Here is a 12,470-nt window from a genome sequence, read left to right on the forward strand (position 1 = left end):
GCTGATTCAGTCCAGTAGTGAAATTTGCTAGTTACCAGCACTAATGTCAGGGCAGTACACTGATTAGTGTGTATTTCTTGGATAGCTAGTTAGCTAGCACTTTTACTGTACCATGCTGCTGAGTGACTGCTACTCGTCAAACACATTTCATTGCAATATTGACCCTGTGCTAACTTGCATATGACAAATAAAACTGAAAACTGAAACTGAAACTTTTACGGTTAGCTACGTTAGCTAAAATGGTCATTCGCTCTGATTCTTGCTGCTGCTCCTAATGAGGAATTTCTGTGTGTGTATTGATTTTGTTAATGTACTGAACAAAGTTTTGAAATAAACTCACCGTGGCTCCCTGTGCTCTGTGGTTGTGAATCCAGCATGGTAGACAGGACAATGGAAATGGACTGGCTGACTTCAACTCTCTTCTCCTCACTATTTACACTCCCTGATCCCACCGTTTGCCCCATGTCATTTACATTGTGAACACATCCTAATTTAAGCCTTTTTTTGGCTTTAATTCCCTGTTTACTCTGTGCTTTCTCTCTTTCTCTGGACTTACAGATAGTCCTTGAGAGCGACACCAACCATGATGGTCTGCTGGATTTCCAGGAGTTCTCTCAGTACCTCCAGACTCACGAGAAAAGACTCTGGCTCATGTTCCACAGACTGGACCGCAACAATGACGGTGTGTGCATGCTTAACACACAGTAAATACACCAGTTCTGTCAGTTACCCCGCCCATAAATATCATCTTTACAGGCCCCAATTTCCAATGCTGTTTGTACTCTCTGATGTGTTTGGTAGGGCAAATTGATGTGGGGGAGATCCAGCACTCACTACAAAAGCTTGGAGTGGAGGTTACCATGGAACAGGCCTCCAAAATACTGCAGAGGTACCATGTCTGAAATGGAAATTTGATTTTGTTTGTATTTCTTTACACAGTGATCTATTAAAGTCAAGTCTTCTCTATAGTTTACCTCATAAATCCCTCCATAAACTGTAGTTGGTTCAAAATACAGCTGCTCGTATTATTTCCAGAACTAGATCCACTGAACATATAACACCTGTTCTTAAACAGCTCCATTGGCTCCCAGTTCACCTCCGTGTCAATTTCAAGATCCTGCTTCTCACTTTCAAAGCGCTTCATAACTTTGCTCCTCCATATCTATCCGATCTTCTCCATACATACTCACCCCTTCGTACACTCCGCTCTTCTTCAGCTTCCCTTCTGTCAGTTCCACCTGCTCAGATTTTACACCATGTGCCATTGTAGCTGACTTGGTTGAGCAGGTGATCCATATGCCAAAAGTCTACAGGTGCCTGGGTTTGATTCTATCTCCCTTGTGGTCACCCTACTTTCCAGTATAAAAAAGGTTAAAACTACATAAATGATTTAAACTCAACTGGCTAAGTCGGAGGATTAGCTTTGAGGCACTAAAAGATTAAGGGAGTTTACAAAGCCAAAGATTTTGTGGCAGTGACATTTGTGAAGGCCGCATCTTAAACAATCAGTAGCAGTTAGTGATAGAACTGAACTTTCAGGTGAGTTTCCAACTGGAGAAGGGCCCAGGGACAAGGCTGGCATACAGCTGGTTAGCACGTGAGGGGATTTAGGACACAAGAAGTGCACGTAATAGTAAGGATTTAGAAAAGCAGCTACTTGACTGCTGTAATCAGAGGATGATGAAGTGTTAATATCAAAATATTACTAACAGTGAAAAAGAAGTGCACAATAAAAGAAAATAATATTAATGGACTTGGGTTGCAAGATGGCACCTGTGTTTGGCTGTGCCTCTGCCTCTGTCTATGTGTTTGTTTATTTTACATATTGTGCAAGTATTTTTGGTACAGTTTTGCCCGGTGTCATCTCCCTTTTAATATATGATGCATCTGATAAAATCTGCTATGGATAATTTTCAGAGTCAACAAAATGAGGTTGTTTTTCCAGTGCTGCTTGAGCACTTTGCCTTTGCTTAGGAGGCTTCGTCAGAGGAAGCGGGGGAAAGAGCTGGTTTCTTTTTACTACTTTGTCGGCTTTGGAGAGAAGCAGGTCTTTGGGAGCTTCACTCTTGGGCTGCTGCCAGTCAGATTCACCTGAGGCTTGTTGAGGCTGGCCTGTTTTTCACATTGTCATCTGAAAGTGTGGAAAGCCATGGGAAAAATCTATTAAAAAGAGGCCTGTGTTGAGCTGGAAGGCTCAGGTTGATCAGGGTCAACTGGCCTCCTATACCACCGGAGTGAAGGTGTAATTTGGCAAGCCTTGGATTGCTTTGGAACGCTTTGAGTGCTCAGAGTAGAAAACCACCATATAGGAACCAGTCCATCTGCCATTCGCAGATATTGGCAGAGAAGCTGCCTCTGGCTAGGAGACGTGGCCGTCTTGAAACAAGTATTTATAATCTTGATTGCCGAATTACATGAAAACTTGTTTTAAACAGGTGAGAGGGAATGATGTCAAACAGATGGCACCTCCAACAACTTGCCTCACACATTATTGGATCTGAGCATCCTTAGAAAGTAAAGTCTGCTCATCCTCATCTTGTACAGCGTCTTGTACACTGTTGGTTCCTCCAGTCAGGTGAAGTACCTGTAGCCGTCCCCGTTTTCCAACTCTTCACTTGCCATGTTGATGGGCCTAGTTGCAGTGTTTTTTTTCCTCCGAAAGTCAGCCAACATGTCATTTGTGTTGCTGAAATTCAGAAGGAGGTGATTTCTTCTTTCTTCTTAATACATCCAACCACTGCAGTGTCATAAGAGAACTTCTGCAGGTGGCATGTTTCAGTCTTGTAATGGAAATTTGAGGTTCAAGGTTCAAGGTTCTTTATTTGTCACATGCATAGTTATACAAGTATAACACACAGTGAAATGTAGCCTGACACGCTCCTCGACATGTGCAAAAAAATTGGGGGGGTGTAGAGGAAAAACATTATATATATATATAGTATATACACTGGGTGAATGTGCAGTAGTAGCACAGGTGGACAGGAATGGAGACAGGACTGTCCCCTGTGGTGCCCTAGTATTACTAACCACCACATCAAACAGTGGTACAAATTAAGGGCTCTCTGACAGATAGTCAGCAATCCAGGAGACAATAGAAGTGGTGAGGTCCATCCTGAGCAGCTTATTATTTAGCAGAAGTGGGTTGATGGTATTAAAGGCACTGGAAAAAAAAAAACATGGTTTTAAAAATGCTACCAGTACCATCCTGTTAAGAGTGAGCATGCTGAAAGAGGTAGATAATCACCTCCACAAGAGGGTGGTACGCAAACTGAAAGGGGTCAGGGGATGTTTCACCTGCAAGATATGATGGGCAAGAACCACTCTCTAGCACCTTCATGACATGTGACATCAAGGCATCTGGTCTGAAGTCATTAAGGCCAGAAGGAATGGCTTTCTTTGGTACCAGTACTAAACATAACGTCTTCCATAGTATAATGTCTTCACCTTTTACAGCAACAAACTTAGGTTGAAGAGATACTGCAGGGGGCAGATGGTTGGGCATCACAGGACTTCAGGACCCTGGAATTGATGCAGCCAAGGGCCTGGAGCTTTAATTTAAACCCCTTTTCCATTAGTACCTACTCGGATCGACTTGCCACGGTTTGCCACCGTTTTCAGGGTTTTCCATTAGGTGATACTGTAATAATACTTGGTACCAGATACTAAAATAGTATATGCTCAGAAGGGGTTCTAAAGCAATCTGAAGAGGTACTAAAATGCATGGCACCAATTAGGGCTGGGCCATATTATACCGTTCACGGTAATACCGGTATAATGTTAGGCAATGATAGGAAAATGAAATATCGCGATAGAATATGAGTAAAACGCGCATGCGCAGTGCCTTTGTTTTCATACGCACATGGCCGATTGTTGAGTGAAACAGATGAACCAGAATTGGTTTGTAAAAATGGTGCAACTTCAGTGATGTGGAACTGGTTTGGTGTTTGTCCGTCAGATACACGACAAAGCACTTTTTTGCAGAACATGCAAGCGGCCGTCGGACTAAGATGCTCTTAAATCTGGGAGTAATCTGGGTCCTAAACTCCGTATGCTTCAGGTCAAACGAACACTGCAGCATCACTGAGTTAAAAACTGTCTAAATTCTTTCATCTTTAATAAAACGATCAGCATTGCTGCTTTACCAGGTGTAACTATGAAGTTTAACTTCCAGGCATCCATGAAAACAAAATTATTACATTTAACGGAGTTAGAAGTTAGCAGGAAGCTAGCGGAAGTTAGCTCGCTAGTTTCGCTAGTTACCTAAGCATGATATAGCATGTTCTGACTGAGAGATTTCTGAAAAAAATCAAACATACAGCTCTGCTATCACTTCCAACATAAATGAAGACAGGAAACTAAACAGCAGTGACGTTTGTAGGGTTACTGAAGTTGGGCTAGCTGGTATATAATGATGTGCTACGTGATCGCTAGCGACACAGCTATGTTAGCATAACATAAACAGTGAAGCTGGAGGACGAACACTAACACTTTTCCACTTATAAAAGTTAACGTGAAGGTTCCTTCATGGTTAGAGACAAATGCAATCGCATGGCAGGATGCTGTAAACGGACCAAACTTCAGTCAGGAGAACAACTGAGATAATCCATCCACAATACGAGGTTAGTCATTAATATACTGCAACAACATGGGAATAGAGCAGCTGTCCGATAAATACACATTAATGAATCAATGGTACAGAAGTGGAGGAAGCAAGAAGAATGAGTTTAATAAAGTTTGATTTATCTGACTGCTTTGTTTCGCTTAATGTGCCTTATAATCCCGTGCACCTTATGGTCCGAAAAATACGTACTGCACACTGCAGTTTAATGTTGCAAAGCACCTCTTTTTAACTTCAGTGGATATTATACATGGTTATGCTCAGGATATGTCAGCCCATTTCTACTGGAAATGCCTTTTGGTTAAACTTTCAGCAAGGAATTTGCATTTGCACTGTTACATTTTTATAAAGCTTTAATGTACATAAAAACCAGCTTCTTGTTTAAGTGAAAATAAATGGATAGGTTGTCTTTTTGCGCTAGTAATGTTGTGGAGTTGTATTTTGTCTCGCATCAATTATATCGTCAGTTATATCGTTATCGCAAATTTTCAAATATATATCGTGATAAATATTTTTGGCCATATCGCCCTGCACCAATTGGCCGGTCAGTGGCATCACTCAATGAGTTATGAGAGCGTCTTATTCACCAAAATCAAAACTGCTATTTTTTAAACCCGGCATCAAGGGAGATGGCATAAAGGGGGCAAATACTCTTTCACAGCACTGCATGCTTGCCCGTATGGTGATTTTGCCCATGGCCATTTGGGACCCTTGTGCTCCTGAATACATCTGTTATACAAATGTCAGAAGATGTGATGTCACTTTGTCATCCAGTTAATGAGGGCGAGAAACAGTGAGCATTAACCGGCCCTAACCTTCTCTCTTTCTCCCAGTATGGACAGAGATGGGACTATGACTATTGACTGGAATGAATGGCGTGATCACTTCCTGTTCAACCCTTTGCACAACATGGAGGAAATTGTCCACCACTGGAAGCACTCCCATGTAGGAGTGTTTTTTTTTGTTTGTTTTGTTTTTCACTTTTAAATGTTATAAATTATTAATAAATGTTAACATCCTGACAGTATTTATATTTTCATGCTAATGGGTTATTAGGATGAAAATATTTGGTAGTATTTGGCAAAACATAATCAAGTTGAACTGTGAACTACACTGTTTTCATTCATACCTCATATAGATGTAGATTATGTAACAGTTAGCATGTGTTGGCAAGATGCAGTGGCGAAGAACGAGCAAACACAAACACAGTTTCTATCTTTCTAATGTTGTTTTAGATGTTTGACATCGGGGAACACCTGACAGTGCCTGATGAGTTTTCAGAGCGGGAGCGGCAGTCAGGTTTGGTATGGAGGCAGCTGGTTGCTGGAGCCATGGCAGGGGCAGTTTCCCGGACAGGAACTGCTCCACTGGACCGTCTCAAGGTCTTCCTGCAAGTGGGTATTCACACTGTCCTGCCACTGATACACACATTTAGTTTACTATATAATGACCTGAAAAGAGCCAGAGACATTAGTCGACTTAATGCTCTGTGTAATTTCCAGTGATTGTTGTTATTGCTACACCCAGTCCTTAACGGACACATATTGTGAAACTCCACCTCTGTGAAGAGGTTTTTTTTCCAAAGTATGAGTTTTGAACATTTGAAGCCTCTTCAGCAACAAGATTACCTTCCAGCTTTACAGCAATTACTTCCCCTACTATGTGCATTCTGAGTAGATGCTTCCATGTGGTTGTTCACACAAAACTAAAACAAAGAAAGATGCCAACAGGTAAGAAGGAAGAAAAACATTAATAAACATTGAGAAAAAAACACTAGATGATCCATTAGAAGTTCAAAAGACCAAAATACGATACAGCGAAGGTGCAAAGGAGTGTTCTTTGAACAGGCTGATCCATATGAACACCAAGATTGGTCACTTTTGTCATTGGCTGTGTGTGGCAGGCAGGAATGGAGGACCCAAATACAGTCTCTCTGAGGCGAAAAGTGAACCCCAAAACAGCTTTATTGCTGGACACAAGGAAAACTAACTAAACTGAGGAGTACAAAATAACCTAGACAGACAGAACACACAGGAGGACAGAAGAAACAAAGGGCTTAAATAGACGGAGAACACAGCTGGGGCTAACATCACACAACGAGACAGGACACAAAGCTGAACATAACACGTGAGACGAGGAACCTTCAAAGTAAGTGAAGCAAAACAGAACATGACCCACATGGAAGTAATGGGAACACAAACTGACATACACACACAGATGAAACCAGAAAATAACAGACGTGAAAACACAAGTGAGACAACGAGACACAAGAACACAGGGAAGGCACCATAAAAAAACTGAGAACTACACATCAGGAATACTAAATATAACTAGGGGAGCTAGAAATACAAAACTAAATAACAGAAACACTAAATCAAAGAACGTAGATGAACAAAACCGTTTTCAGAAGCCACTGGGCAACTGTGGGTGCTTCTGACTTGAACCAGTAAATTTTTATCATTTTTCTTGCAGTCATGAGGAGGAAATTTAGGAGAAAGCGCTGCTCATAGGAGAAACCATCAGGAAAGATATCCAAAAAAAAGATCAGAGTATCCATTGGGAAGTTGACTGACAATATGTTTTGCATAATGTTCTTAACATCTATCCAGCTCTGTTGTATGCAAACACAGTCCCAAAAGAGATGCGTCTGGTCCCCCCAAACCCCACAATTTCTCCAACACTTATCACCAGAGATGGGCAGTAAAAAAATTGAAAAAAGTTGGAAAAAGTAACGCGTTACTGTAATCTGATTACTTTTCTCAAGTAGCGAGTAAAGTAAGGGATTACTATTGCAAAAAAGTAATTGGATTACTGTTACTTTCCTGTAAGCACGCTGCGTTACTGCGTTACTAAAGCCGTGATTTTTTTGCGAGAGTGTCTCATGACAATGACGTAAGCGAGTGCAACGTTCGTTGCAACAGCTGTGTGCAGATCAACAATGGATAATATATAGAGTGCGGGAGAGCTTATGACCGTGCAGCGTTTAACGCGTGGAAGTACTGACCTTACTTTGAGTTTGATTCCGTAAAAAGTGACAAAAACATTAGCGTCCACTGTTCACTGCGTGGGAAGAAAACTTATTTTTACAGCGAAAAAAACCCCTAAACTTCAGAGCAAGCACCGAGTATGCTGCCACGGGAATGTGAAATTCACAGAGAAACTCACAGATTCTTCCACTGACCGCTGCGGCACACCTGCACCAGGGCAAACCTCTGCCTGCTGCACTCCTGCTAAACAGGTGAAAATAGAGCAACAGGACCGCTGAGTCTTTGGTTTTATTTATTTTCTGCTGTGTTTTACTTGCATCTATTTGAAAGACTGAGTGTAAACACAAAAAATATTTTATTTTATGTGCTGGAATGTGCAGAAAATAGGTTTAAATGTTAAACAAATTTCTTCCAGTCAGAGAATGTTGCATATAATTTAATTTTTGCTTGATGCATAAAGTTAAAAGATTAAAACTAATAAAACAAGTTTTAAAAAGAGACTTTCCATTTGATTACATTTTGTATGATGGATTATGCAGAAAAAGTAGAATTGGGCTGAAAGATCTATCGCTTTATTACCTATTAAGGTTGCAAATCATGTTTTTAAAAAGTTACTAAGTAACTAATTACTTTTGGAAAAAGTAATCAGTAAAGTAAAGGGATTACTTTTGGGGTAAAGTAATCAGTAATTAGTTACTGATTACTTTTTTCAAGTAACTTGACCAACACTGCTTATCACTGACACTACTTTTGGAAAGAAAGGTTTTCAGTGGAGTTCTAAAATCTTAATTTAACCTTTCTCCGCCCACCTCTCAAAACTCAGATCTGACAATGATGGAAGGAACTCAACATTTCCATTTACAGGAACAGCTTGAGACATGGTTGAGTCTGACCCTTGGTTGTGTAATCTGCCAGATAAATTTAGATGTAATGCTTTCTAATAATTTGAATGCAGACTGTGGGATCAAAATGGGTAGGTTCTAAAATAGGAATAATAGGCATGGAAGAATATTCATCCTTATACATTCAATCCTCCCCATAAGAGTGAGTGGGAGTAGGTTCCATCTGTCCAAGTCCCTCCTTGAATAACCAATCATAATTGAACGCAAGTAACTGATTGGTTTTAGGAGTAATAATTATCCCCAAGTATCTGAAACCCTGTTTAGAGTGTCTAAAAGATACAAGATGATCTAGCTGTGTGGGCCAGTTCCCAACAATCATTAATGTTGCGTCTGTGTTTCCACATGCCCCGCTAGTTTAGAGACTTATTCCTCATGAAGAACACAAGACATAACAGAACATCTTCAACCGGTCTTTAACTCGCTAACGAGGGAAGCCTTGGTCAGAACCAGGTGGTGGAGCAATGCTCCTCTCCTTTCTCTAGCCCAAATCCTCTGTGAGCAACACAAGGTGGTGAATAACACACCCTTGGTAAATTCAAAAACCCAGAAAAATTGGCTGGCGTGGGTGGTCAGGATCAAAGGAATGGCTTTGATCCTACTGCTTGAACTAAGACTTTACAAATTTAAGAACCACAATGACAACATTCAACAATTTGACTTAACAATTAACGCCTCAGATTTGTTTGTATTTATTTTATAACCTGACACTGTACCATAATCTTTAAGATTGCTCAGAAGGGCTGTGACAGAGGTGACCAGATTCTCTAAAAATAGCAAAATATCATCTGCGAAAAGTGACAGCTTATATTGTGTATTGGTTTCATTTCTAATTCCTTGTATGAGAGGGTTGGATCTGATCAGTTCCGCTAACGGTTCAATACTGAGAGCAAATAAGGACGGCGCTAACATTTCACCCTGTCTAGTGCAGTGGCCTAGAGAGAAGAAGTCAGTGGCCATTAACCCTTACCCGAGACTTGGGATTTTTATATAATGTTTGGACCCATGAAATAAAAGTGACATTGATGAAGTCTTTTTCAACAACATGTTTCAGTTTATATTATTAAATCTCATAGCGCTGCATACACACTTATAAAAGGTGAAGTTTTACTTGATATTTAATATTGCATTGTAATAATGTACTCACTGTTATGGTTCTGGGCATTTTTGGGGGGCTCTTCTAAGTTCTGTTGACTACTGGTTATCTGAATTTTTTCCTTAGTTTGCCCTTGTGTCTTGCAGCTTTGTGCATTTATTCCACTTACTTCTATGCTCCTGATGTTCCCTTAACAAGTTCTTCCTGTTTCATTTTTTAATATCCTATCTAATCTAATGTATGTTGCATTTGGGTTTGTTATCTAGTTTTCCTAATTAGTTGCAGTTCCCTGGTGTTCCCATCTCCCTAATTACCTTGTGTGTGTTTATAGCCCTCGTCTTCTATAGTTTATTATATATTTATCATCCTGTTTATTGTTTCCTGTGTTCACCTTAGTTTCCTAGCTCCCAGTATTTTCCCAGCATTGTTTTATGGATTCTGGTTCTGGTTCAATAAAAGATTTCACACCACATTGCTGCTCACTTCTGCCTGTGTGCTTTGCAGAGTGTCATAGCCTCCTGCACATCCCATTCATCCTGCTATAGATAGGCTTAAGCTGCTGTTGGACCGTTGCTTGTGTTAAGAAACTGAAGACACTTTTAGTCAAAGCCACCAGACTCCACTGGAAAAAATGACAATTTTACCTGCGATGCAAATAACCTGTTGTTGCCTCGATCATTTTTTGGGTGACTGATGTTTTAAGACAGTAATTCTAAAATCGACTTTGTTAAACAGTCACACAGTAACCTTGTGTCCTCCAAGATAAAGTTAGAGTTTGGTTTCATTTTTGTTCCTGTAAGTTGAATCTGGTGGGTTTAAGAGAAATACCTCTCCGTCAATCACAGGGCTCTTCCTGAAAGACAGAGATGCAGACAGTCTAATTTGATTTAGAAAAAGAGGACCAAACTAGGGGTTAACATTAATAGTACAAAAAATGATCTGTGTGGTATTTTGGGCTGAAACTTTAAATATACAGTAACTTATGACTATCATTTATTTGTCTGGAAGTGGTATTTATTGAGACATTCAGGTAAACAGTAGTCAGGATTGTATTGCTCTTGTATGCACATATCTTATGCTTGTACTGTGTGGCAGCTGAGCATCAGCCAAAGCAGTGATGACACAACATGAGACTGTCCTGCACTATTGTTATACTGTTATATGTTGTACATACTTCACACTACAAAGTCTGTCATTATGACAATAGCTCATCGGAACAGGATTTATTTAGTTACTTATAAATGCTGCTGCCTGCAAGCTGCATGCATCATATTTTAATAGAACGATCTGGATATAATTTTGAGGCTATGGGCTAAATAATCCACCCCTAGTTATACATATGTCACATATATTTTATAACAGCTGAGAGAAGGGCACATATACTTTATGCTTGAGTATCATAATGACAACAAAGTTGACTTGGATGTGATGAAGTTACTAGTTCCAGTTCAGTTTTTACATGTTAGCTTAGCTAATAGCCATCACCATTTTGTCCGTCTGTATCTGGAAGTCCCACAGGATCTTAGCTCGGTCATTCTCCACCACCCTTGAGGGCGTCTCCCATTTTGACCTCGGGACTTCCAGGCCATACTCGGCACAGATGTTTCTGTATACTATGCCACTGTATACCGGCCACTTGGTTATGGCGTTCAATGTATGCCCTGCCTGCTAACATCTTGCACCCTGCTGTTATTTGCTGGATTGTCTCAGGGGCATCTTTACACAGCCTGCACCTGGGGTCTTGCCTGGTGTTATAGACCCCAGCCTCTATGGATCTTGTGTTCAGAGTTTGTTCCTATGCGGCCATGATTAGTGCCTCTGTGCTGTCTTTCAGTTCAGCTTTCTCCAGCCACTGGTAGGTTTTCTGGATGTCAGCCACCTCTGCTATCTGCCAGTGGTACATACCGTGCTGGGGCCTGTCCTTCCATGATGGTTCTTCCTCTTTCTCCTCTTTCTTGGGTTTCTGCTGCATGAGGTATTCACTGAGGACCCGGTTGATTGGGGCCATCTTCCTAATGTATTCGTGGATGTTCGTTGTCTCATCCTGGATTATGGTGCTGATGCTCACACTTCCACTTAGCATCCAGCCTCAGGGTGCTGGACTTGGAGTGAAACCCTCCATGCATGGTCAGGAGCTTCCTTGTCTTGATGTCAGTGGCTTCTATCACTTCCTTTGGCCAGCTTATTATCCCAGCAGGTTAAGGATCACAGGCTTTTTTTGTTTTACCTTTTTAACCATCAAATTTTATACTATGCAATAAAACAAGAATCTACAACTTTCTTTTTTTGCTCAAATGTTGCTGTTAGAAATTAAATTCATATAATTCATAAATTCATATAAATCACTAAAATATTTTTATAATTATCAGAGAAAGTTCATTTTGGTGCTTATCAGTTTTCCTATACATATCAGTGAATGTGTAATTGAGATGCATTAAATTTGCAAGAAAAGCACTATGAATTTCAGCCAGTTTATTAATATTAGTTTAAAGTGGTTAATGTGCTGACATATCACCAACCTGCTCAGTGCAGCACCAGTGTATCTATGTCTACATTAATAACATTTGAAGTTATTTCTAAGCGATTTGAAGAGTCTGTTGTAGTGAGCAGAGTTTCCTCTGAGTCAGATGAACAATAAAACAAAACAGAACAGCAAAACAAAGCAACACTGGGGTGTAGAACCTTAAAGATAAGACAAAGATGACAAGAAAACCAGAGAGAGAGAAAAGAAGAGAAACAAAGTGAAAATGAGACAAAAATCAACAAAGCAGCTGTTGAAATCTCCCAATTCTTTGAATCTTTGGGCTGAAGGAAGGACAATACTCGGTGTATAAATGCTCAATCAACAATCATTTATTTCCATACAATTC

General features: G+C 40.3%; 1 protein-coding gene across 1 annotated transcript; it reads left to right on the plus strand.

Annotated features, from left to right (window-relative positions):
• The first annotated feature begins 231 nt into the window (after positions 1 to 231).
• On the plus strand, positions 232 to 7,348 carry LOC102302748 (calcium-binding mitochondrial carrier protein SCaMC-3-like). Its single transcript, XM_005952704.2, has 4 exons — positions 232 to 682; positions 802 to 889; positions 5,452 to 5,563; positions 5,854 to 7,348. Exons 1-4 carry the CDS (start codon positions 652 to 654, stop codon positions 6,121 to 6,123), a joined length of 501 nt encoding a protein of 166 aa, XP_005952766.2. The 5' UTR covers positions 232 to 651; the 3' UTR covers positions 6,124 to 7,348.
• Positions 7,349 to 12,470: the final 5,122 nt, after the last annotated feature.

This window comes from Haplochromis burtoni, unplaced genomic scaffold (genome assembly GCF_018398535.1).
Source record: "Haplochromis burtoni strain Fernald_Lab_line unplaced genomic scaffold, NCSU_Asbu1 Contig_1848, whole genome shotgun sequence".
Lineage (NCBI taxonomy): Eukaryota > Metazoa > Chordata > Actinopteri > Cichliformes > Cichlidae > Haplochromis > Haplochromis burtoni.